Below are 27,005 nucleotides of genomic sequence, written 5' to 3'. Positions count from 1 at the left end.
TGGCACATTTGAACCAGTCCTACAAATTCCATAATCCAAACTAATTAAAGGGGAGTTGAGGTTAAATCATCTGTCAACCATTTCTGTGAAGACCTACTAAATAGAATTGCAGAAAAGGTTGAGTTTGGGCGCAAAACAGGACGAGTTTCTAGCACTATGCAGAGACCAAGGATATTTTTTCATGAAAGGCTTTGCTTTCTCAACATATTAAACAGCAATATTCTCTTTCATAACAGGAAAAATAAAAAGGACGGCAATGTTTATTTAATCATAAGATTAAATGGGTACTGGCAGTCTTCACACTGTAGGAAATTTCCTGCTGATATCAGCATGGTTTTTACCTGTAGCAGAGAAAGAGTGAGAACCTATTTATAACAGCAAAGCCTCAGAAGTCAGGGTGCATACTGTGACTGCAGGACAGGACATTTTCATGTCTCTGCCAGTACTGTTCAAGATCTGTGCCTCCTCACAGCACATAGCACAATTAAAACTTTACAGTCCAGTCTCCCCCATTCAAGTGTAGACTGCAAACCACTTCCCAATATTCATGATTTTATAATGATTTGTTTAGTATTCTTACTGGAATAGAACTTAAGATAAGGACGTTATGTGAATGAAAGAGAAATAGGTAGTCCCTATTAATTTACAATCTCAGTAATTAAGCAAGGCATGGCAAGCAGCAGACATATAAGAAAATACAGAGGAGCACTAAGAAAAGATTTTCCGTTTTCTGGATTGCTGCTCTATTTCTTATAGAAGTCTTAATGGATGAAGTTTTAGCATTATTGCTTTCCCTTTAGTCCTTTCTTTAGCTTGTTTACAGTTTAATACACTACCTTGCTTTGCAGCCTGTATAAACATCTCAGGCAAAAGCATTACCTAGCATTTGTCAGCTTTGATTCTTAAGATCACTTTTGGCTACATCTTATCAAATAAACCAGTGACAACTTTTTTGCACTCAACTACTGAATGCTGGCTCACATTTTCTCACTGGAATGGTAAAAAAAAAAGTTCTTTACCATTGAGCATTCCTGTCATTCTTGTGGTGTGACATGGATTCAAAGAGCCAGAACATCTGGATAGACTGGCTGAATGACTGATCTTCTACAGGCAACTGAAATAAAAATAACATACCCTTATTTTTTTGTATTAGGGATTACCTCAATAAATTGGGACTATTTTTATTATTTGCAGTATAAAATTACACATTAATAAATTACAGGGCATGAGAACTTCAAAATGAGTGGCTCCTCAGAAAATTTCAGAAGAAACTAATCAATCTCATCCTGTGTGTCCTGTATTTCAACCTTTCATTATTAAAGCATGGCAATGGCAGCACAAAACCCCACAACGAATGCTATGGCAACCCTGGACTCTAAAGTGAAGAACCAATGACTTTAAGATATGCTTTGTTTTTCCACATGAATAATAATGAACTGAATCAAACTGGGAGGAACTGTCAATCTGTCTGAGAGTAGGAAGGCCCTGCAGTGGAATCTGGACAAGCTGGATCGCTGGACTGAGGTAAATGGGATGAAGTTCAGTAAGAACAAGTGCCAAGTCCTGCACTTTGGTCAGAACAATGTAACTAAGCACAGGGGCAGTGTGCCTGAGTTTGCAGAGGAAATGGACCTGGGGTTGTTGGATGAACATGAGCCACCAGTGTGGCCAAGGGTGGCTTGAGGTCTTATTTACTACATACCATATAAAGCTTTCCCTGAGTACACATCTATATAGAGAGACTTACCTGTCTACTTATAAACTTCCTAATAAAATTCTGACTTATCCAAATATATGATTATGCTGGAAATATTATAGAAGTTCTCCAGTATCCAGGACAGTAAAAGTAATAATATTACTCCTGTTTTACCCAGGGGGAAGGAAAAATTAGAAGGACTTGGGACAAATCATTGAGTGTCCTATAGTTTTGGCAATTTCATTTGAGATGCATAGATTTGGGTTTATTCCAAGTAGGTAATTAAAGAAAAAATAATAATCTTACATAGCTTATATAAGCTCTTATGTAGTCAAAGTGTAGACTCAGCCAAAGGAAGCAGCAACAAATCCACTCCAAGGTAGACATCTGGCAAATAACGAACATAGTTAGGTGATCTCTAGAATGATTCCAGGTGATAGTGATAAGTGTTGGGGTGCAATATAGCTTGCTAGCTTCAAATCACCATGCTTATCCTTTCTCTTCATGCTGCCCCCAAGCAGTATTTCACTGCTCTTGCGACTGGATTGCTCACTACATAGATGGTTTAACATCTGAGCACAGAGGTTCATGCAGTGGGGACAGAAATATTGAGTCTTGCTGATTCCAGAAAAAGAGTAAAGCCTTAGTACGGAACTAGTGAGCTGTGGAAACTTCTCCACCATGAAACAGTAATAATGCAGGAAATTGATGTTTCTTGAGTTCTGGCATTTCAAAAATAAATTTATTGCAACGAAGCTCATAAATAGTAAGTAGATAAATATAAATCAACTGTAGATTACAAGCCATTATAAAAAATGCAACTATGTTTACCATTTTGCCAACGCAAAGGCATGTTTTTTTTTTAAAAAAAGGACAGTTCCAGGGCACTTGATGTGCTGAGAGCACATTTTTATTTTTAATCTTTATTTATAGAAAATAAACGGCTGCTTGAAAAGTACTGGACAGGAATGGGATGGCATCCAACAGCTCCATAATGGTGGGAAGTTGATGTTTTCAGTGATGCCAGTGACAAGCCCCTCCTCTGTGGATTTCTCTACAGCCCCTACTTGCCCTGTTCCTTCACAAGGCACTGCTGCCCTGGGGAGCCCTGAAAAAAAAGCTGGCTGAACAAAAAAAGCTTATTTTACAAGAAATGGCACTTAACATATTTAAATATGAGGAACACCTGGGGTCCCTAAGTCAGTTCAGCCCTGAGCAGAGGAGCTGAGGCCTGATGGCAGCTTCAGTTGCTCACAGGGAGCGGAGGGGCAGCACTGAGCTCTGCTCTGTGTGACAGCGACAGGGCCCGAGGGAACGGCATGGAGCTGTATTAGGGAAGGGGCAGATGGGTGTTAGGGACAGGGACTGCATAGATCAGGCTCCCAGGGCAGTGGGCACGACTGCTGGAGTTCACAGGGCATTCACCAAGCTAAGTAGTGTCACTGGTACAATAAAAGAAGGGAATGTCATCCAAAGGGGACTGGATGAGCTAAAATGTGGGCCCATTTTAACCTAATGAGGTTCAGCAGATCCAGGCATGCAGGGTGCTGCCCCTTCCTCAGGGCAGTGTGAAGAATTGGAGAGGAATTCATTGAGAGCAGCCCTGCAGAGGGGGCATGGGGGTCTTGGTGGTCTTGGTTGACAAAAATGCTGGACATGGGCTTGCTGCCTCTGGCCATGAGAAAAGCACTTGCTTCCCTCGCACGGTTGTGATTTAACTTGTATGTTGGGTACTCTTGTCTCTTTGTTTTTTGATATGGTTACATTTATTAAGCTACTGTTCCTCCTCAGATCATTGCCGTTGTGTTTTCCCTTTGTTAAAACTATCTATCTATCTGCTCGCTCTTTGCCCTTTCCCTTCTCTGGGAGTATGTGGCCTGGGGGCCGGCCAGGTCATGCCATAAACCTATCTTTTTTCTTTCTTCTTTCCTTCACTGCTTTGTCTCTCCTTTTATTCTTTTCCCAGGGCCTGTGACTCCCTGTCATGGACTGATATCTAGGGAGAACCCCGTGACAGGCCAACAGCACAAGAAAGATGTAGAGCTATTTATATGGATCCAGAGGAGGGCTGCAAAGATGGTCAGAAGGCTGCAGCACCTCTCCTGTGAAAACAGGCTGAGGGAGCTGGGCTTATTCAGCCTGGAAAATAGAATATTTAGGGGAGAGCTTTTTGCAGCCTTCCAGCATTTCAAGGGAGCTTATGAACAAGATGGAAACTGACTTTTTACATGATCTGATAGTGATAGGACAAAGGCGGATGGTTTTTAACTGGAAGAGTGGAGATTTAGGTTGGATATTAGGTTATTCTTTACTCAGATGGCAGTAAAGCCCTGATAGAGGCTGCCCAGAGAAGCTGTGGGTGCCCCATCCCTGAAAGCATTTAGGGCCAGGTTGGATGGGGCCCTGGGCAGCCTGGGTTGCTGGATGGCAGCCCTGCCCAGGGACACAAAGCCATTGCATGTCTCTATGATTCGGTGATCCTTATGAGTCTCTTACAAGTCAGGATGTTCAATGACTCTTCACCACATCACACTGTGATTTGGCTTAGCTTAGAAATTACTGGCTACACTCGCTATTGTGAGCATGGGCACTGACAGGAATACATATCCACAAGCTTAGGTAAGTCATTTCGTGTTCCAGGGCTAAACACCATAATTGCATCTCCACAGTCAGGGGACAAGACTTGACTATGAACACAAGCAGACAGTGAATTCTATCCGCCTACAAACAAGCGGTGCACGGAACGACACAGAAGCAGCTTCCCACGTGGCCAGTGAGAGCTCGCGCCAGGAGCAGCAGCCAGCCACCTACCCGCCGCGAGCCCTGCGTCCGATGGGAGGGTTTAAGGCGAGCTGACTTGCCCGAATAACCAATCAGAGAGAAAAGTGCAGTGCACAGCGCACTGCGTTGCGGCCTCTGGATTGACGTGAGCGGCACCCAGTGGAAGGTTGGAAGCGGGGAGGGACGCGCGCAGTTTGAATCGGTGTGGGAGGGGCGGAGGCCGTTGGCGGTGGCAGCGGGGCGTGAGGGGCTGCGCTGCTCTCAGTCGTCTGGGGTCGCTTGCGGCCCCGCGTTATGGATTTGGATCTGGACGGGTGGTTGCGGCAGAGCGAAGTCCGCTTCCAGACGTCCATCCACGGCATCTTGGAACGGGTGAGGACCGCGCTGGGCGGCGTGTACGTCCCGGCCGACCTGCCAGGCCGCGTTGCGGCGGGGGTGGGTGAGGCCCCGCGGGCCGCGCTGCTGGCGAGGGCGGCTGGTTCCTCGCGGACGCCGCTGCTCTGACACGAGCTCTGACAGCTTCCTTCAGGAGGCTTCACCTCACGGCCGTTTTGCGATAAAGAAGCGGGAACCGCAAGGTTGGGTGCAGGCATGCGTGTGTTTATGCCGAGCGCTCAGCTGGTCTGGGTCACGTTCTGGGAATAGTGCTGGGTGCTCGCCTTAAAGTCGAGGCAGCTTCTGGCCCACCGTCTTCACCCAGTCTCAGGCTGGGTGTTGTCATGCATCGTGAGCTGCGCATCTGAGGTTGGTGGCTAATTCCTGATGACATACAGGAGAATCCTTGTAGCATTTACCACTTTAAGAACTCTTTGAGTCCCCACTTCCTCCGTTTCTAGCTTATATTTTGAAATTAAACGGCACACGTACACACTTAAAATACATGTGTTTTTTTCTTGGAATAGTATTTCCAAATGCTGGCTTCTTATCTCCACCAATAAAACAACACGCTGACAATTTCAGTCAAAGCGAAATTATATAAACTACGTTCAAAATTCCATCTGAAGTTGTTTTTAATCGTTTATCTATATTTAACCAGACTGGGAGAAGAAATCATTGAGAGCAGTCCTGCAGTGAAAGGCTTGGGGGTCCCGATGGGTGAAAAGCTGGTTATGAACCAACGGTGTGCTCTTGTAGCCCAGAAGGCCAACTGTATCCTGGGCTGCATCAGGAGACCAATGGCCAGCAGGGAGAGGGAGGGGATCCTTACCCCCTACTTTGCCCCTGCAAGGCCCCATCTGGAGTACTGCAATCAGGCCTGCAGCCCCCAGCACAAAAAAAGATCTGGAGGCGTTGTAGACAATCTAGAGCACTAAGCTGATCAGAGGGCTGGAGCACCTCTCCTATGAAGAAATGCTGAGGGAACTGGAGTTCTTTAGCTTAGGGAAAAGAAGGCTCTGGGGAAATCTCATTGAGGCCTTCCAGCATTTAGGAGATTATAAACAGGAGGGAAGTCAACTTTTTTACATGGGTAGATAATAGCAGGTCAAAAGGAAGTGGTATTAAATGAAAGGAAGGGAGATTTAGGTTAGATGTCATGGAGAAGTGTTCCACTCAGAGTGGTGAGGTGCCCAGAGAGTCTGAGTATCCCTTTAGGTGTTTGAGGCCAGGTTGGATGGGGCCCTGATCAGCCTGATCTGGTGGTTGATCTAGTGGTCAGCAACCTTGACTGCAGCAGTGGGACTGGAGCTAGATGATCTTTGATGTCCCGTCCAACCCAAGTTGCTTTATGATTCTATGTTTTATTCTAATATTTAATTATGTTTTTATTTAGTATAATTATCCTTTTGAAGATGACTTCCTTATTTCCATAGACACCCTCACTTATGACACACCCGATGGTAAGAACTTCTTTCAGTTTCAATATTTTATTGACATGCTGTGCATTTAGACTGCTGGCAGTTACCATAATGGAAGAGTTTACAACAAATTCTGGCTTTTGTCTACTCAGGATCTGCATTTGGTCTGTGAATTTTGGTAAGAGCTTAGTAGTACTGGGAGGAGTGGTTTACATGCACTTTTTCAATCCCTTGCATGCTCTGTTTTAGACAACAGGAAAGCAGCAGTTAATATTTGCATGACCTGTAATGCTAGAATCAAAATGCTGAAGACTAAAAGTAGTAGAGGCAGTAGCAGGAAGCTGATAGGCATGATTGGGTTCTGTAGTTTCAGCTCTGCTTAGTATTCAGAAGGCTGCTGTAAGTTATATATTTCTAGTGTGTCAAATGTCAGGATAGAACAGATAAGTACTGCTTTTAATTTTTCACTGAATGTTCAAGTACTTAGCATAAATTTATACCATGTTATGCCATGTCATATGCTTCATTATAATTGTTAATCTGTTATAGATTGACTAACACTTATGGAGAGGGGAAAGACCTGTAATTTAGTAGCTTGGTTACTGAGAGGTGAAATACTCTGCAGGACTTTATCCATACTGAATTGGGGATTATAATGTGTAATTGACGTGTCAGTTCTTGTAGAGAATAACACTTGCATGAAGTGCTACCACAGCTTTAAGCTCACTGTAATGGATGCACTGAGTGCTCACCAAAGGCTGGGGGCAGGGTCAAGACTGAGTATATGTACAGCACTAATATACAGTCTTTGATTTGGAAAGGCTTGGTTACAGTTTTAATTCAGCAGCTTCTATGCACATGGTTTGTAATTATGGATTTCATTACGTAAAGCCTATAGTGTGGCTTTAAGCATCCTCAAATAGCATGTAGTCTGCGTGAACTAAATAAAACGTACTTGCTAAAACAAATTAGTGTGCTTTTTCTTTGCATGTTTCATAGTAGGTGTTTTGTTAATGCTCTTTGGTTTTAGCTTAGTGTTGTTAGACTAGTGGGATGGGTTGTTTGGTTTTTGTTTTTTTTAACCTACTTCTCAATTTTAACTTGAAATTACATTTTTCTTCTGTTTTGTTTTCCTATAAAATTCTGTTTCAACCACTGTGTTGAAGATTGTACAGATTTTATCATCTTGTTACTACCACTCAATACAGATGAATAGTTTTCTAAGAAATGCTGTGTTTGTATTAATGTTTTCTGTGATTTCTAGGACCAAAAGAATGGGAAAAACTATCAATCAAGACGCTTAGAAAACAATTTAAGGTACTTAATAATATAGTCCTACTATGTAGTCAATATTTCTCTTTCCTATAGGAATAGATTCTAATTAATACATGCACAAGGCATCAATCAATAACTACTTTAAAATAGGCTTTCAGGACGGATTGGTTAAGAATATCACATGAGATGGATGGGAGTAAATGATTATATACTATTAGTAAAGATGGAAAAGTTTTCTATTTATAGTGTCGTGGGCATGTTTTCTGTGTATTTCTATTCTAAGTCGTGTTGTTATACATACAGTCACTTCTTATGTCTCATCTACTAAACATTGCGACAAGGGAGTGGCTGCACAGCTTTTCAGATGTAATCCATTAAAAGCTGTAAGAAGAATTCCATTTTAGCTCCTCATATGTGCCAAGGTAACTGAAGAATATGTTCTTATAGTGATTTGAACAGTAATAGTATGAAAGATCAGACATCTTTTACTGTGTATTCATGGCTTTGCTGGAGAGGCCTTGCAGAAGCTGAAGTAAACTGAATGGTTACTTAGGAAGTGCGTACTTGTAAGATATACTAAAGAAAATAAAGGCTTCAGTTGAAGCAACTAAAGTTTATACTTTAAAGTTTATTATTCTATGATTCTTCTGACATTTTTTTTCCTGTTTCTAATTGCAGCGTTATATAAGAAGGCAAAGGACTGCAGGTAAACTGCTTAAAATGCCAACACTGTTAGTTAAGTTCTACAAAGTCAAGACAAATATGGAATACCTTACACCCTATATTTTTTCTATTTCTTATGAAATAAGTAGAGTATCCAAAAAATTGGGTTGGAAAATTTGTACTTGTTTTTTAATATTCTCAAGTCTCACCTGGCAATTCTAAGGCTGTCTTGATATTAAAAAGTGAGAAAAGCATGCCACAAGAAAGTTGACAGTATTTGTTTCCTTACTGTCTTTGCTGGGATAATTAGAAATGTAGCAGGAAGAAAGTGGGAATGGTGTATGAATACGCTTGCAGAGCAATGCTTTGAATATATTTTACTTCCTGAAATTGCTAGCGTATGTCTTGAAGAACTGGCTGCAGATGAGTTATCTTCACTCTTCTCTATTTCTTCACAAGTTATTTATAAGACTATAAATCGTGTTTTTCATTTGGACTTAAAATGGAAATGTAATACATATGTAAAGCTTTATTGTAGGTAACAATTTTCTGCAATGAAACCTCTTTAGTGAGTGTTACACGGTATTTGTTTAAAATGTTTCCATGGAATTTGATTTTTGATTTTGAGCTAAACAGTTTCATTTACTGTTTAAGACCAAACTGTAGGTAAAGAAAGTGATGCTGAGATAGTGAGAAGAAAATTTGAAGACATTCACTTCCAGGTAAGAATTTCTGGTGTCTAATGTAACAGGATAATTTTGTTTTTAATAGCAATATTTGAATGACTTGTATAGCTTGTATTTGCCTGAAGAGTTAATGCACTATCAGCAGATGACTCTGAGTTGTGCATCTTAATGCATGTTTATAGTCAGTAGAGCAAATTAGAAGTCTGTGTTCTCCATGCCATTATTTATTGAAATAATTATGATGTTTGAGTATTCGTACACCAGAGAAAACCATATAATGTACAGAACAGGCAACTCTGATAAAAGCTGTTGTAGGTATGCAAAAAGAGTAATCAGACAAAACACAAAGTAAAAACACCTTTTAAATATGGTTGTTCTTTTCAGACAATCTAATATAAAGAGGGAACATGATTTTTAAAAGTAAGCCTGAAATAATGACTGGTGTAACAAAAGCAGAATAGAATCTTCTGCTGTTTTTTTGCCAAAGCTGTGCTACAGGTATCAGAACTACCCAAACTACTTATGAAGAAATGTACAAGGTGCATCTTCTGTCTGAAGTCATTCAAATCCTGCGTTCTGCTTGCTCGGATACAGTTGCCAGAAAATTATTTACTTGACTAATTATTTAGCAAAAGTTCTAGGCATTAACATGTACTTTCACTAATTATAAAACACCTGCCATTTATCAACAAATTGGTCTGTAACTTACCACTGGAATTGTTTTGCTGGTTTTTATGAGGCTTTTAGGGATTTTGGTTGGTTGTTTTTTTGTTTTTGTTTTGTTGTTGGGTGGGACTTGGGGTTGTTTTTTTTTCAGTCAGTCGGTTCCTTGGATCAATAAACTACTCTCTGTTTTGACATACGGTTCCTTCTTGAGACTTTTTTTTTCTTTTAACATAAAACGTACATTTAAAAAAAAATAAGTTTCATGCTCATTGGAAGTCCTTATCTGAATAACACCAGTTGGAAATAAAACTAAGCAATGAAATTGTGCTTTTCTGTGTCAATAATATCTTTGCATTTTAATCTTTTATTTCTTTTTTTTTTTTTTCCTTTAAGAATCCGGATGAAGATGATGTGAAAGTGGAAGAGAAAGTACAGGTTCAAGTAGATGTGATAGTACAAGATGATGCAAGAGGAATTCCCAAATGGATTACAGTAACGTATTTCTCCTGTTCTGTTAAAAGTTATTTGCTAATTAGAAAAGCAAAATGATTCTGTGGCTATTTGTAGCACGATGTATCTTAATATAACTTCTCTGCAGCTTGCTGCCTGTGTAAGTCACAGTACCTCAAATCTTTGATGGCAGTGATTGTAAGACACTTAGCAGACAATATCCAAATACTTCCGAATTTTATACTTGGTTCTTTCTACCCTAACGTGTGAACTGGTTTTCACTTCAGTAGATTTTCTGAAAAACCTCAGTTGGAGGTTTTTAGGGGAAAAAAAAAGAAGATTTCTTACCAGATATGCTAGAGATACATAGATTACCCATATAAATTTATATGACTTCAGAATTTATATGTGGACAAGTGTGTGTTAACATACGGAGATATATATATATATATACACATATAAATTTTTGAATCTGGGAAAAAGATTGAAATATACTATGTAACGTAGAAGCTTCAAAGATTATAATAACTTCCCAGGTCTTTAGAAATCTTGGTGAAGTCTGAAATTAGACTTTTTTTCTCCTTCTATAATTTGACTGTATAGGACCTAGTATATTAAGGAGGAGTCATAAATAAAATGTTGGCCTTCCATTTAACATGCAAAAAATCCAGGATGAATTCAGGATTCATTTGTCTTTTTTACCTTGTTCATTTTTCAGATAACACCTTCATCAAGTCATTTCACTTCACCAGCGCCAGGACTGATAGGTACGACTATATCTTCTGGGTGTGGGTCAAATATGTTGGTTATTAAGTATTACAAACTTCAACAGAAATATGTTCAATTTAATCAAAGCATGACTATTTTGTTACTGCTTATATTTGATTCAAGGATTGGCTTTGGATGTACTGGTAGTCAAAGCAGTATTTCACTACTAACATTTCCCAATTTGATCCTGGAAACTTAAGATTGATGTAACTATTTCAAGCCTGAAGACTATAAAAAGCATGATTCTTATGCTCAGGCTGCAGAGGTACTAGTTAAACACAAAGATTTCAAGAAATACAAACATACGTTAAAATCTGTAGGATGAAGCTGTTCCTTCTGGTCAGAAATTAGAGAGCAAAGCAGTCTGCCTCTACAGTAAATGTATTTTCTGTCTATATATTAAGCTCCTTTAAAGCCGTTTGCTGTTTTGTTTGTTTTTTTTTTTCTTTTCCCAATACATCTAATTTCTGTCTTCTATGATCTTTTAATTCAATGCAATCAAGAAAAATCTTTTAATTTCTCCTAACCAGTGGTATGTTAATAATCCATTTAGCTTGGCAAAAAATCTCAATGATACAAGAGAATATCTGTACCATATGCAATATTTTCAGTCATGTTACTGAAATGTTTTAATTGTTGCTTTTTTCTGTTTTGTATAGGCAACAAAAGCAGTCTTTGCAGAAATAAAGCAGAGTTAGCAAATGAATGTTCTTCTTCCAGCTCCCACCAGTTACAACTTTCTGGTGTTCCTATGTTACCAGATACAATAACGCTACCGAGGCATCAATCTTTTCAAGAAATGAATGAAACTTGCTATAATAGTACATTGGAAGAATATCAGTCTGCAGATGAAGGTTGTTCCTGGAGTAATGTAACACTTGCAGACTTGTATCCTAAAATGGTAGAGGTGCTGACAAAGCTTATGACAAGGGAAAATCGGAAAAAAGCACTTAAATACATATTCGGACTCCATAGGCACAAAAGGGGGCATGATAAAAGACCAAAGCTCAGTGTTACTGTAGAAAAAATAAAGAAATTCAGACCACTCAAAGTGAAGAAAGCACTACCCAGCATATGCGGCAGTAGTAAAGATATCCAGAATCAAACTTTTGGAAATAATGTAAACGAGAATAGCAGGCCTTGTGATAATCAGTGTTTTATTAATAGCTCATCTGGTCTGGTGCCATTTTCACACGGTGACTCAAGCGAAATGGAAATGGACTGCTCTGATTCAGATTCTGATTATCATTTGGTATTTGGAAAGGACCAAAAGCTTTCTGAACCGATTGCTGTTCCTAATGCTTTGGCTAGAATAGGAGAGACTTTTCTAACAGAAGATCCATTACAGACCACTGTCTCATTGAACAGTTCAAAATATAACAAAAGTGGAAACTTGACTTACAAACATTCCTTGAAACCACCTTTTAGAACATCTGCCAGTTCAGGGTCAGCGCCGCTTCATCTGGTCAAAGAAGGTAAAACTCAACAAAATTACTTTCCTTCTAACGATACATCAGGTTTTTGCTCACCTATTTGTAGTATTGTTAGAGATAGTAACACTTTGACACCAGTTAAAGACTGTTATCGTGCATCAGGTACATTGCTCAGAAATCCTGAAATAAAAAGTTCTGAGAGGTGGAATTCTCTCCAACGCAGGCACTCATTTTCTTCATTGACTATGAAGAAGAGTCCTTCAAAGACACCCCAGAAATATGAAGATGCATTTGAGAAACTCTACTACAAACTGCTTTCCAGAGGAAGCCAAAAGCCTTTGACGCTGACAAAACTGCCTTCAAGCTCACACAAACTTGAAGAGAAAGGAGGAATCATGAAGAATACTTTCAGTGATTCTTTGAGGTCCAATATACAGTATGACATTGCATTTGAGAAGATTTATCAGCAGTTGTCTAGTGAGGTGGTGCCAAAAATTCCTGGTTTCCAAAGAGCTTCAAATTTAAGGAAATATGAAGGAATACAGATGTCAGAAACTGTAAATGCTCTTGTTAACTCACCCGTTCGATCTTTATATGCAATTCCCAGAGTTAAGAGACTAGGAAATTTTCAAAACGATCTTCTTTCCTCACCGATAAAGCGACTGAAAAATATACCTGAACATTTTTTTTCAACCGAATGTCAGCAGATTTCTCACAAGAAATACGGTGATCTTCAGACAGTTGGCATGGATTTTGTTAACCTACACAATGGCAGTAACACCAGATGTTCTAGCAGACACAACTGTCATCATCAGGTATTTAAAGACCTCATGAAAATGATTGTTTTGCTGATACTTGGAGAAATGCTTCAAAAATAGACCAGGGCTGAATGGTCTTCAGGCTAGCAGCAGCATGCTTCCTTCCAGCACTATTTGGCTGGCTTGGTTATTTTGTGAACTTAGGGAGATTTGTTTGCTAAAGAAATATTAGTAAGTTGTGTGAAGACTCCTTCTGGTTTTAGTATACCATGTCACTGGTTAAGATCGTTTCAAACAGTGACCTTGCTAACTAATATATTATCCTGAAATGATTGTCTTTTATTTACTGTGTACACGGATAGAATGAAATTAAGCTTTATTGGGCTCTTCTGGAATTACCAAACTTGTTTTAAATCAAAACCTTATTGCCAAGCTCCTTGTTGTTTCTTCTAAGGCACATAGTAAAAAAAATAACTTGAGTTTTTTTCCACTGATGTAGCAGGTTGATGCTTTATTTTCAGGACTCTGGGTTTCACGATTCTTCAGATAAAACTTTTCTTGTTATTCCCAACACTTCCCTGAAAGGTTAGTGTCAGAAGCTATATGAATTACTGCTTTAACAATCACTTCTTTAAAAAGTTTATCTATGGATTTCCTCTACAAACACATTTCTAGCTGACAGCTCTTCTTCTTCAGTAATAATTGGATATGTTTAAGTTTTACTTCAGTAAGTGAGGAATCTAAGTAGAAAAGGATTTCCTGATTTGTGTGTTAGTAGCAGTTTAAGAAGTTTTTCTGTAGGGGTTTTCCTACTAAAGTATTGCTTATTATTTAGTGGTTTTCTCTTTTTCTATATTGGTGGTTATTTTTACTTTCTGTGTGTAAATGTTCAGCAGAAAATCGATGGTTTATTAGTAACCACTTGAATAACCAAATGCTTTTGTTTGAATTCTTCAGCTATGCAAAAATGTGCACTTGCATTGTTGCATGGCTGTTGTTACTTGTGTAGGTGAATTTAATTAGCGATCTGAAGAAGGCAAATTTTGGTGATTCAGAACAAGAGAATTTTATTCAAACTCCAGAGTGAAAAGCTGTATTAGTTTAAGATTTTAGATACTAATTTTATAGTTTTCTTCTAATAGTCTGATTTTGGTTAAAGCATGTTTGTAACATAAGCTGAACGTCTTTTCCTAGCTTAGTGATTTCCCATACTTTGATTTTCCATACTTCATTTTTATTGATCTTTGGTCATCAAATAACTAATCAAAGTGTAGGGGAAAATGCTGTGGATGATCTTATGAAATATTGTCAACTACTAAACAAAGAGAGTTTTTCAAAATGCTTATTCTTGTATGTATTTGAGACTTACAAGTATGAGGTATAGCATGATTTTGAAAGTGAATTTTGTCACAACCTTTTTAATTAGAATTCTTCCATAAGGAAACTTGCTGATTGAAGCTTATATATATATTACTACCAGACTAGTATTTTAACCGTGTACTGCAGTGTTTGTGTTACCCTGCAGTTTTTATCCTTTTCATAATATTATTTTTCATCACCAGAATCGGAGTATGCAGATGTCCACTGTGGTTCGCCCAGGGCAATACCAAATTGCAGCAGCCCTCGATATGCACTGAAACACCCCCGAAAGTAAGTTCCTTTAGAGAAATGTCAGAAATTCTTGCTATTCTACTTTTATGTTAATGGTATGGAGGTTTTTGCTTAAATTAGTACTTCTAAAATGAAAATGGGCATGAATACTTGAGAGAGCCCAAACAATCAAACCTGTAGATTTGAACACAGGAAGGCAAGTGTCTGTGGACAAAACTAGCCAGAAGGCAAAATAGATGGTTAATGAAAACAAGATTGCCTAATTGAACAGCTACTCTAGTAGCTCATTTTGTGTTCATTATAGGGGCACTTATTATTTCAGCTGTGATGTAAGTACAGAATTGTTTTGACTCAGGACTGTGAGCTTGTGCTAACAAGTCTTTTCAGATCCTTAACTTCTGGAGAGTGCAGTGTATTATCATTTAAATAGACTATCCCTATTAGAGATAACGGTTTTCTCTTGAACAAGAAAACTTCTTCCAGCATCTTGATTACTCACCTATGACATCTACTTTCCATAGAAAATATGACTTTTGAAGGTTTCTCAGGTTTCTGATCTCATGGGTTTTTAATTACGAGCCAATTTAATAGGCAGCAGAATTAAAAAGCGTTAGAAGTTCTCTGATAGTTTTGCTTCGTTTTATAAAATAATTTTTAAGTCTTTTGCCACAAGGTCCCATTTGGCACCACAAAATTCGCTACCTTCCTGGACTCGAAGACAATAAATACTTTCACCATGCTTGAGATGATCCAACAGCTGATATAACATTTTTCTGACAAGTATGCAAATTAAAATTTCAAAGGAAGCCTGAATGTACTTTTAAACAATTTGCATGGGGAACATAATCGGAAAGATGGTTCGTTATTTATCAATTAGTAATTGTTCAGAAGAAGGAAAAGGGTTTCCTTTTGTTGTTGAATGCAAATAGAGAAGTTTCAGAAAGCATAGGAAATGAGAATGTCAGAGTGGTGTGAAGCCATCTGCATTAGAATCTATTTTTTCATTCGTTATTTGCACAACTGCACATTTGCTGATTTGTAGCTAAACAGTCTGTAAAGTGGCAAGATTTCTTAGGCCTGTGGTGGGAGATTCTTAGTCTTCTGTGGTTGTAACAAACATCCCAGGGGTGAAGCTCTTCAATGGTTTTGTAGCCCTCAGAATTTTTATACCTAAACAGGTGGCAAAACGTTGCAACGAATGGTTGTGGGAAGAAAAGGAATATTCACTTCCCACTTAGAATTTGGCTGCCTTTATCTAGAAGCTGGTTATGAAAAAGATATTTCTGAAAAGAAAATATGTGAACACTTTCCTGTAACTATACTGCTATACTTATTCATCAGCATAAACCAAATTCATTTAAAACAGGCGTTTAAGTTTCCCCTTCAGCCAAACACATAGGAAGGCTGCAAGGAGTCCCACTGCTGTTCACAGTCAAGGTGTTCATATAGCTCCCTTTAGTGATTTGTTTGTTTCATTTTGTTCATTAAGTAGTCAGCAATTACGGTATTTCTGTGTAACTTTCTTTGTTCTAAACAATTATTTTATTTAGGGTATCCAGAAAGCTAAGCTACACTGATGGGAAGGACCGAAATCCTAGCAATCCCTTAGACAACGTCTCGATCAAAACTCATCAAGGAACCTTCATGGCGTACAGAGAAAATGGCAGTGTTTTGTAGTTTTTGTTTGTGGCTTGCTTGTTTCCTCAAAAATCACAGAAGTATTAATACAACTTAAGTATTTTAAGGAAGAAATCCTTAGTAGATAGGAACGTTACTGTTAATGTTCAATTAATGCTGTTTTATTCTTCCCTGTAACACAAATCTTCAGGAACTAATTCCAGCCTTCTTCTTACAGTGCCCTTCATAGTTCTTGGGCTTCATCAGGTGTTGCAAGGAACCAGGTTACCTTTCTGTAAATTTATTTGAATTACATGGTTAGCAGTATTTATAATGTTATAATGTTATCTTTTAATCTGTTGATAAAGTTTTATGATTCAATTTTGATTTTAGTCTTGATTCTTAATCTACTAGTACTAAGACCTTAACAAACTCAGCATCTGCTGAATTCTGTCCCCTTCCTGTTATGCAGACATGTTAATAAGAAATGCCCGAAATAAGCTAGGTAGTTATATTCCTCTATGTCCTGTCAAAATTCTACCTGACATACTATATATACTCTCAATAAATACATGTCCTGAAGAAACCTGCTTGTAGTGGAAGTGTTGAAACAGTGATGGAGCACCTGGAAGGAAGGCAGGGCAAAGCCAGGGGAGCTCAGGTGCATGCAGTGCACCTGAGTAATCAAAAGGGGTGGAATCTGGAGCCACCCCTTCTCAGACCTCTTTTAGGGGTTGGCAGTGGAGGCAAGGTTATCTCATTTGGTGATCTCCGTGTACCTGAGGCCTTCTGGAGGTAAGCAGCTTTTTTCCTTTATTTCTGTGCCTACAGCTGTTGCATTCGAGCAAGCCCTCCCTTTCTGCAACCTGGGACCTTACTGCTCTGCTGTCGTTGCTGTGCTTAGTATTGCATTGTACTGCTTTAAAAACTTTATTTCAGGAATAAATTCTCAGGAAAGGCTTATATATCACAACAAATACGTGAAAAGGATTTGGCAGGGTCCCAAGGGTTTTTCTTAGTGTGTGCTTTCTTAGCAAAGAGACTGTCTTAGAGGAGTCAGATCAATTACACTGTTTTAACTGCATTGCCCCACGTCAATTTTCCAAAATTCAGAAAAGGAGAAATTTATTTGACTGAACTTCATTCTAGGGCATGTGCTCTTTGTTTCTGCTTTTACACTGTTGTAGCACTTACAATCAAGGCTCTGGTGATTTTAAGTGCTGTTGAATGGAATAAGGAAACATATTCGGTAAATCCTACACTAGGGTAAGATGACAATCTTCAGTGGGTAGTTTCTGCAGGCACAATCTATCTTACCTCATTCCTGAGTTACGTTTTCTTCAACAATTTAAGACTGTCTTTTAGAAATGCTTTAGTAGGTCACTTTTCTTCTGTCTCCAGATATAGATGAACAGTCGGGAATATTCTTTAAGAACCAAATCTTTGATTTGTTGAGGTAAGCATTTCCCTTTATTTCTTGAGAAAGTACTTAGTATGAAATTTCATGCTTTCTGTTGTAAATGTAAACTGTAAATTAGTCTTTGGATGTATGTTTTCTAAACAGCAACAGAATACAAGCTTATCCAGGTAGGAAAGCAGATTTATTTAAAGAACAGAAATAGTTAATTCATGTATGGAAATTAATTGGAATCATAAGGTTGTTCTTGAAAAACTTTAGGTGCTGGAAGATGAGCTTATCCCAGTTCCATTATTTTTTGTGTGTGTGTCAGCAGCAGCAAGGAATAGGAGAAAGTTGCATATTATTTTTGGAGTTTGACCCCCCAACATTCTTTTTATCTACATTCTAAATGTGTGATATCACCAAGAGTCTGTCATGATTGCTGGAGTATATCTGGCATAGACTTATGAAAATTCAATGGTGCTACTTAATACTGTTTTTTATCTCTGTTCTTCCCTTCAAAGTCTTCTGCTTCTGCCATCATCTAATATACTTCTCCAGTGTACTTGTTTTTACCTGTTGTATTGAATTGTTATTTAAGTGCTAAGCTTTCTTTTAGAAGGAGTTTCACGTTGCTTCCCTCTGCATCAAAATATGTATAGTGCTATGAGAACAGGTTTTGTTACCAAGACTACACCTAACATCTCCTTTTCTTCTTTTTTGTTATAATCACGAGGGTAGCTCTGAAAGTCATACTTCCTATTTTATTATGTTAGAGGCAGATGGTGGTGCTATGGCAGTGGGCAATATTTTCTTACATGTTGTTGTCACGGACAGCGGCAGAGGGGCCGTCTGACAAAATGAGCATCAGGCATGGAAGTGCATAGGAAGTAAAGGCATGTAATTGAATTCCTCCAATGTGCTCCCATTATTCTTCAACTCTTTCTGAACGTTTCTGGAGGCAGACAGGGGATGTGAACACAGTGAGGCTGTGGGTGTTGTGTTTCAGCAGTGGTGACAGCAGCAGTCAGTCAGCTCCACTGGTGCAGATTTTTACAAGGGCAACATGCAGCCTCTTGTTCGTTGCTGGTGAAAATATATGGCTGATGGTGGTGACTATACCAAAAAAGCAGTGTTTTGTAGCTAAGAATTTGCTCTATCAAATAGCGTTATTGTGCTCTTTCTGTCTGTTGTCTCTCCTCTTGCAGAGGCTGATTGTTACGAATTATTTGCCAGTGTTGTTCCTTATGCTTGAATGCAAATGAATACAGTGTTACGTAAGTAGAGGGGCAAAGATTTGAGATTATGCCAATATTTTCCACGAAAGGAAAGTGGGGAGATATATATAACATGCTGCATGAAGCCCAAGTCAGTTAGTAATTAGCCTCACTCTCCACCCTGTGCCATCATGGCAGTTGCTCTTCCCAACCAAGCTGTCCACGCTGGTCCTGAGTGCACCCCATTATTCAAGATTGGTCCAAGACAATTTCTTCTCACTCAGTGCAGCCTGGGCAAGCTGAAGGGCTGGGCACCCATGCTGTGCACCGTAGGAATCAGAGAATTACGGAATGGCCTGGGTTGGAAGGGACCTCAGGGATCATGAATTTCCAACCCCTCCCCCTGCCACATGCCACCAACCTCCACATTTAATACTAGGCCAGGCTGCCCAGAGCCCCATCCAACCTGGCCTTGAACACCTCCAGGGACGGGGCATCCACAACCTCTCTGAGCAGTCTGTTCCAGCACCTCACCACACTCATAGTAAAGAACTTCCCCCTGACATCCAACCCAAATCTTTCCTCCTTCAACTTTAAAACCTTTTCCCTTTGTCTTGCTATTATCTACCCTTTCAAAGAGTTGACTTCCCTCCTGTTTATAGGCTCCCTTTAGGTACTGAAAGGCAGCAATGAGTTCACCCATCAGCCATCTCTAGGCTGAACAAGCCCAGATCCCTCAGTCTGTCTTTGTACGGGAGATGTTTCAGCCATCTCATCATCTTAGTGGCCCTCCTCTGGACCCTTTCCAACAGCTCCCCATCTTTCTTGTATTGGGAGCTCCGGAGTTGGACACAGTACTCCAGATGGGGCCTCACAAAGGTGGAGTAGAGAGAGACAATCAACTCCCTGTCCCTGCTGGCCACCCCTCTTCTGATGGAGCCCAGGATACCATTTGCTTTCCAAACTGCAAGAGCACACTGCTGGTCCATGTTAAGTTTTTCATCCACTGGGACCCCCAGGTCCTTCAGTGCAGGACTGCTCTCAAGGACTGCTCCTCCCAGTCCGTATATATGCCTGGGATTCCTCTGGCCCAGGTGCAAAACCTTAAACTTTTCTGTGTTGAAACTCATTAGATTCACCCAGGCCTGCCTTTTAAGTCTGTTGAGTCTGAATGGTATCCCTTCCTTCCACTGTGTCAACCACACCACTCAGCTTGGTGTCATCAGCAAACATGCTGAGGGTGTAGTCTTGAATGCAGACCAATTTTTAATTGGGAAAGCATCTGAATGCTTTGTGTGCATATGTGAAACACTGTTTCTTTCCAAAAGTACTGTTTAAATGAATGTAGAAGAATAGTCATACTCTATTAGAGTTCTACAGGCAACTTAGTCGGTCTTCTGGGGCTGTATGAAGGTTGATGATTGTTTTTAAACAAAGAATTAATTTTACTTTACCACATAGAAACTGATACCTCTGTGTTCAGAGCTCCCTTTCAAAATGCATTCAGAAGGAAAGGTTCTTTAAAAGGGCAGAATGAACCTGCAGCTATTTTTTGCTTAATCCATATGTGTGCTTAGAAGATGACTTGGAATATTGCATTTAGCTGCTTCGCACCATTGTTTGTTATTTATGTTTGCCAGGGTATTGTCTCTGATCATTCACCGTTCTTCCAGAATGAATAAAGCTGATCTCACTTTGATTTCATGTTTGGTTTATGAAGCCACTTCAAACATTCTCTCCATTTGTCCTATGAATTAAGCCCATTAATCTTACGGGATCATCATGAATGGCTTCTACGTTTGCTGTATTTTCAGCAGCCAGTTGCTCACTGTTAAGGTAAATGCAAACTTTGGAAGCTGTAATGGTGGATTTAGATAGTCTTCCTTCTTCACCCTCTAATGGAGGGTCTTTCTTCCTCCTTGGTTTTCTACGTTTTCCCTTGGTGCTGTGATCAAGCGAGGCATAACACATCTGATCAACTGATTCCACCTGGAAGGAAGTTTACTTTATGATTAGCATTCAGTAGTTGTGTTTGCTTTAAAATTATATCTGAGGCTTTGAACACGTCTACATGGTAATCATAGTAGGGGCTGAGGTTTACCTAAACTATCTGTAAATTATATCGTTAAAAATACAAATGATTGTTACAGCAGCACAGAAAACAGACTAATGTAACTTAATGATAATTGACTCATAATTGTGGCAGAGAAGAAACCCTCTTCCAGGTATCATTTCAAGGTTTCTCTGTGGGGAAATAAGAGCAGTTTGTGTAATAATTCCAAGTTCTTTAAGATGCAGGCATTGTTTGATCTGTTTTTCTTCACTCAGGTTGATTTATTAGAATCCCATTATTAGTAACACCACTTTTCACAGGCTTTGTACAGAAAAAATGTAGTAATGAGTGACTCTTTTCTGCATATGTTATCTGATTTCTGGTGTAAAATTTATGCTTTGTGTTTGCACTGCTTCTCTCTGTGTTTTTCAAGCCAAATTGTTGTGCACTTTTGGCTCTGGAATTTTCATAGATGATTCTGTTTCTGTGATGCTTATGAAAACAAATCTTTAAATAAGAAGGGAGAGAGTAGGAATAATTTCTCACGAAATACCTGGAATGCAACTCCAAAACTGATGTTAGGAATGCTTCGATTATAGACAGATTTCAATTGAAACTTGTATGCTTTTAGGTCTCAAAGTAATAACAAAATACAAATCAATAGAAAATTGGTTGTCTTTAACAAGTTAAGAAATACAGATTTTTATACTGGGCAGGAGAGAATCAGTCAAATTTGTGATCATCATGTGATCAGTGTCTAATTGAGCCTGATTTGCATGCTTGTGACTGAGCACTGTTATGCCACTTGGATGGAATTGAGCTGTCTGTAATCTTTCTCCTCCCTTACTAAGGACTCAGATTGAACAAAAACTTAAACATGCTTACATTCCCTGGTAAACTGAGACACTGAAGTATGGTGATTTTTGTGATGTGCAGCAGGAAGATTTTTGTTACTCGTTGTCATGTGATGTGACAGACCACATCACTCTGATTCAAAAATCCAGAATTAAAAGTAAAGATACCTGTAGTTCATTAACTGGCCTTTGAGGCTGGGACTTCATCTGCTCGTAACAACATTCCTCTGTAATGTACCAAAACAGAAAAACATTTCCATTACTAAGACATAATGCTTCACAGAATTAAAAGATCCAATTAACAGATCCTCTGTTACAGAAGTACCCCCTCATCCCCACCAGTTTACTATTAGACGTTTCACTTGTTTTGTAGTGACACAGATATTACTTCCTTCTTCCTTTGCTTATAGAGAGGCAACTAGCTAAGAATGTCTGATACAGATACTCCGAAGCAAAAAAAGTTCTTCCCATGCAAATGGATGGGAAGTTTCTCATTCCGTAACTGGCCATTATTTGGAGCTGCTAGAACATCTTCAGTTAAGAGTAATTTGACATACCTTCGTATTTGTCAGTACAAGCAGCTCTTCCGCTACAGAGCTATGCAGAAACTCGTAGGTTTTGAGTGACATAACACTGACATGTCTATATCCAACTGCAGTTATATGATTTTACTGCCTCTAATATGGTATGGATTGCTGCTGTGGGGGATTCTTCACGTTTGCCCAGTGAAGCAGTCTGCCCGCTGTCCTGCAACCATGGGCTGTGCTTCAGCATTTCTGTTATGTGAATGGCCAGCGCAGAGAGCAGGCAGGTGCTTCTTTCTGCTTGCTTGTCTGGGGGCACTGACTCTGAGCAGATGGCAGTTCGAGTCTTAGATTGCTTGGAATTATATGCGCTAAGTGTTATATTTAAATGGGTGCAGCTTTACATATAGAACCTCCTCTTACAAATAGTGCAGTACGGTAATTTGATGTAGGCCTTAAGTAGGTATGAGTAAGGCATTTTTTTAAAAGGGAAAGACTCTCAAGACTGCTGAGAAACACAGAATGTGTTGGCCATTCTGCTTTTAATTCTGCATTTCTTATAGGTATTGAATAGACACATGTTCTTAAAATGAAACTTACCTAAAATGTTTTGACTGAGATTGCCATAGACTGGGTCATATCCTGTGTCACAGTCATCACAGCTAGAATAGGAATAGAAAGGTAATTTTAAATTGCTTCCTAAGCTTTATTAGGAACCCCTATTCTACTCTTACCATTTCACATATGCATAGCAGAAGACTGTATGTAACCTAAAAACCAAGATGAGAAAATAGTAACACCAGCTTCACAGAAGGAGAAGGACACTTTCCATATTCTAAACCAAGACTGAAATTAAATTGAATGAAAATTCTTATGTCGATGCACCTAGACAAGATCAAAGCAAAGTTCAGCTTTGAATATTTCTGTGTTTTGCTACCTGGTGTTGTTTGAAAATGTTTTCAAACATGTTTGTAAGAATGAGGATTGTTAGAGAGGTTCACTGTTTGATCCTACTGCATCCCTATCCCGTGCCTTGTTGAGGATAAAGTAATGAAATATACCACTTTATTTCAGTGGTATTTCTCAGCTGAACAGGCAGTAACAAATAAAGCAGAGGGACTTCCCAATTTCCAGGCAATATATTAATGAGGATTGATTTTTGGAGGGCAGACATCAGCTTTTGTGGTTTTGATTCAAGGGCCTGATATATTTGAGTTGAGATGAAATTCCTTTTGACTCTGTTTTCCACAGTAACGTTAATACGGAGTAAATTCAACAAACTTGGTGACCAATGGGGAGCTGTCCAGCATCTGGAATCAACACAAACTGCTTTATTGCTTTGGAATGTGTAATGTGTAAAAGAAATCTAAAAACAAATTACTGTTCCACAAGAACAAAATAACAGATCATAATTCCTCATTGTTTTCTGAGTGTTCTCCTTGCTTTATAGATTAATTGCTTTCAAGCAGTAAATAGTGCCTTAACATAATGTGTCATGCTTCCTTCAGTATGTAAGGTTACCATACTGGCATGCAGTTTTTATTCTTGATGAAATGTCTGGAGGGCATCTCTTACATGAATATTTTTCTCCTGCCTTCTTACTTTTTTTTTTTTTTAAACCACCATTCTGCTTTCCGGTATCTCCAGGCAGGCCACATAAGATATTGGAGGGATGGCACAGAGGAAAATTCAAAGACATCTATCATCATTTAGTGCTTATTTTACTTTTCTCAGGAAAGGGCTATTTATACAGCTTACCTTTGAGTGTTTTCTTCACTGTCTTTATACATTTTAGCTGAAAAGAAAATAAGATTAAAATAGTGAAAAGTGAATGAAATGTGCTCCTTAAGAACCATTCAGATAATTGTCTTAACCGTGGTGCTTTTGACTTCGCTATAGAGAGTGAAAATGAAAGCTGAGGCATCTTAGCACTTTCAGTTGTCCCCTGCTTCACTCAATTACTTTTGAACAGTAATTTTAAAAGCTGCTTGTGTTATGTTTCTGTGCTGTGCTACAGACTCTGTGTTAATTTACAAGAAGGTCTTCAATCTCTATTTTGTTAAGCCACATCAAATACAGTCCCTCCTCCCAATAGTGTACTACAGAGCATGGGATTAATTTCTTGTTTCCTCCTCTTTCTGCTTCCAGCTGTTTGTTTTTTCTCTTTCTAGGGAGGCGCATCATGTGTTTATGATAGAAGATGAAAGGTTCATTTGTTTTACTGCCTCAGTTGCTTCTGTCTCTGAAAGCGAGAGATCTACAGATGAAGAAACTGAGGCAGAGAGATTTATTGCTAGAGCTTGATTAATAACTCAGGAATTCATGACTTTCGATCTTGTTCTCCAGAACTCCAGAATTTGCCATGGTAAAACTCTGATACCATGAATATTGCAGCATCAGCCAATCTGACTGCAACCTTGCTCAAGGTTAGTTTTGTAAATGACTGTGATTTTTCATCACACAAATATCTGCCTAGTAACAATAAAAGACAAAAGACAACAAAAAGGCAACACTCCTCCCTCTCCAGCATCTCTTTTAATAGGCTGTCAGACCAATTCTCTTATTCATCGTGAATTTTGCTTATAGGCATGAGCTTCCTGCTTACCTGGATTATCTATGCATGTGAATATATTTAAAGTGGTTCAGTCTACCAGGTTTTGCTTGCCCATCCATATGCATGCAGCACAAAGTGCAGATTTCTCATGGTATAGGCACTTTTTCCTGAATGGGTGTGGTGATGATTGTACAGCTGATTGATTGGTAGTACTGCGTTAGTTGGTTATGTAAAAAAATCCTAGTTAATTTTAGCATAGAACAGAGCATGACTGTAGTCATCCTCTTAACGTAAATAAAACAAATTAGTTCCATAAGTTAAATTATTATTGTTATTGACAAATTGGATTAAAAGCTAGAATCCCATGATGAAAAGCAATTCAAGGTTTTGTTTTTCCAAATAAACTAAGCAGAAATTTATGATGTCTCAAATTCAAAGAAGGTTTTAGGAATTTGAAGAGGATACAATTTTCTTAAGTGTATTTTGTATTTCTACAGCTACTCAAAATCGTCTTTAAAGTACATACGTTAAATCAGTTGCATAAAATATATTCTATGAAAGGGTAATTATTAACCTGAAAAATATACTTAAAATAACACATTAGCCAGAAATAAGTTCACATTTATACACATTGCTGTTGGTTTATCTTCAAAGGATGAATATGGATAGCTGTTTTTAGTAGTGGGTTAGGCATCTAGCGATCATCCTGTAATGCTATGTGACTCTTCTAAGAAATCTTAACAGTTTCATCCTCACAACTATAATCGTTCTAGTCAAAAGATAACTGTAAGGTTCAGAGAGGTAGTTTGTTGGTTTGACATCTGTCAAAATCAATAGCATTCTCTGCAGATAGTCTTAAGCTCTCAAATTCCATCCCTTTCAAAGAAAACATTGCTTACCTTCTTGCTTCTTTTTCATATAGTGTGAAATATTCAGTATCAGTGAAAAAATCAGAGCCAAACTTAAAAAGGCCAGAACTCCCCAGACAGAATAATGGCAGTCCATTCCTGTAACTGGAAGAAAATTGTTTTATAATATGTGTCATCTAAGAGTCACGCTGTATTTTTTGTGGCTGGTTGATTTTTTTTTTTTTCCTTCCTTTAATTCAAGCTTCTATTTTTTTTTTTTTTTTCCACACCGTATGAGCTATAGCTGTACGAACTAAAGAATTAATACCCAAGCCAGCTGCTAAGTAATAAGAAAACATCTGTGAATTTTAACAGAGATGCTGTTTCACAGCAAATCGAAGAGTGGAATATTTGTTTGCCTGTAAAACACAGTAAAAATCAGAAATTAACAAGGAAAAGAAAGCTTCATTTTAATGAACAGCTTTGATTTTATTTTATTTTTTTCTCATTTTCAGTAAATTTTTGCTGAATGTTAGGGTCTATGAATAAATTTCCAAAGATGAATTCAGACAGAACTTCACTGGAAATTTCTCTGTGCGACAGATTTCAAAGATCAGTTGTGCATTTTCTTGCATCTCCTATTAAAGCCACTTATATTCACTCAAATCCTTGCCCTCCTTCCTGAGAAAGCAAGTGATGTAATAGGAAAGGATGAGCAGAAGCTGGGAGTTGGACTACCCATGGACAACTGCAGAGAAAACTCTGAACAGTTCCTGAAATAACTATACCATGTGGATCTGTTTCATTGAGCAAAGCCTCTCTTTGGTCTAAAACTGCTTCTTGCTGAAGTCCTTGTTGGAAACACAAGAAGTAACCTGTACTCAGTTTATCTTGTTGTTTAACTAATTCATCAGTTAACATAGCTTGTGTGAATTTTCCATCCCAAACCTTTCTGATGACTATAGACTGATTGTCACAGTCTGAAGGCCAGAATGATCTGGATTGCCACAAATGGCCCGTGAAACTTTTGCCTGACAGCGAACAGACTAAGCCAATTGAAGTGGTGAAATGAGCATGATTCTAAATTCTTCACATTTCTCAGAGGCATGTTTCATGTTCTTCTAGATTTGGAGTGTTTGGAATAAATTCTAGATTTAATAACAGTAGAGGTTAGACGATACCATCAGAGCTAGATAATAATATATAGATAGTAATATAGATTGTAATATTCCCATTTGCTTTTTATGTAGCTGGAATCCATCAGGAGCTTAAGATTTTATTCTTAAAGAAAAGCTGGTTTGAAGAAATAGAGAAATATGCATTCCCATGTTGTAGTTGAGGGCAATGCTGAAAATA

At 38.6% G+C, this 27,005-nt stretch overlaps 2 protein-coding genes across 2 annotated transcripts; one reads left to right on the top strand and one right to left on the bottom strand.

Moving 5' to 3' along the window:
- Positions 1–4,681: 4,681 nt before the first annotated feature.
- On the top strand, positions 4,682–16,780 carry HJURP (Holliday junction recognition protein). The gene is made up of 11 exons (XM_072353122.1): positions 4,682–4,849; positions 6,249–6,315; positions 7,538–7,590; positions 8,227–8,254; positions 8,866–8,933; positions 9,957–10,055; positions 10,732–10,780; positions 11,441–13,029; positions 13,494–13,557; positions 14,535–14,622; positions 16,134–16,780. The coding sequence occupies exons 1-11, from the start codon at positions 4,772–4,774 to the stop codon at positions 16,258–16,260; spliced, it is 2,310 nt and encodes a 769-aa protein (XP_072209223.1). The 5' UTR covers positions 4,682–4,771; the 3' UTR covers positions 16,261–16,780.
- Positions 16,781–20,541: 3,761 nt separating this feature from the next.
- Positions 20,542–25,809, bottom strand: TRAT1 (T cell receptor associated transmembrane adaptor 1). Its single transcript, XM_072326768.1, has 5 exons — positions 25,701–25,809; positions 24,006–24,042; positions 22,848–22,909; positions 21,892–21,950; positions 20,542–20,805 (listed from the first exon to the last, which is right to left on the bottom strand). The coding sequence occupies exons 1-5, from the start codon at positions 25,804–25,806 to the stop codon at positions 20,542–20,544; spliced, it is 528 nt and encodes a 175-aa protein (XP_072182869.1). The 5' UTR covers positions 25,807–25,809.
- Between the last annotated feature and the right edge of the window lie 1,196 nt (positions 25,810–27,005).

Source organism: Excalfactoria chinensis, chromosome 1 (genome assembly GCF_039878825.1).
Source record: "Excalfactoria chinensis isolate bCotChi1 chromosome 1, bCotChi1.hap2, whole genome shotgun sequence".
Taxonomy (NCBI): Eukaryota; Metazoa; Chordata; class Aves; order Galliformes; family Phasianidae; genus Excalfactoria; species Excalfactoria chinensis.
The sequence above is the reverse complement of the archived record's forward strand: the minus strand, read 5'-3'. Positions and strand labels throughout refer to the sequence as shown.

Bases quoted from the DNA above. Each gene is read 5' to 3' on its own strand.
- TRAT1 (XM_072326768.1), bottom strand. From the start codon at position 25,806: ATGGACTGCCATTATTCTGTCTGGGGAGTTCTGGCCTTTTTAAGTTTG. The intron at 24,043-25,700 runs GTAAGCAATGTT...TTTTCTTTTCAG, and splicing joins TATGAAAAAGAAGCAAGAAG to CTAAAATGTATAAAGACAGT. The intron at 21,951-22,847 runs GTAAGTTTCATT...GGTACATTACAG, and splicing joins TCTCAGTCAAAACATTTTAG to AGGAATGTTGTTACGAGCAG.
- HJURP (XM_072353122.1), top strand. From the start codon at position 4,772: ATGGATTTGGATCTGGACGGGTGGTTGCGGCAGAGCGAAGTCCGCTTC. The intron at 4,850-6,248 runs GTGAGGACCGCG...GTTTTTATTTAG, and splicing joins TCCACGGCATCTTGGAACGG to TATAATTATCCTTTTGAAGA. The intron at 10,781-11,440 runs GTACGACTATAT...TGTTTTGTATAG, and splicing joins ACCAGCGCCAGGACTGATAG to GCAACAAAAGCAGTCTTTGC.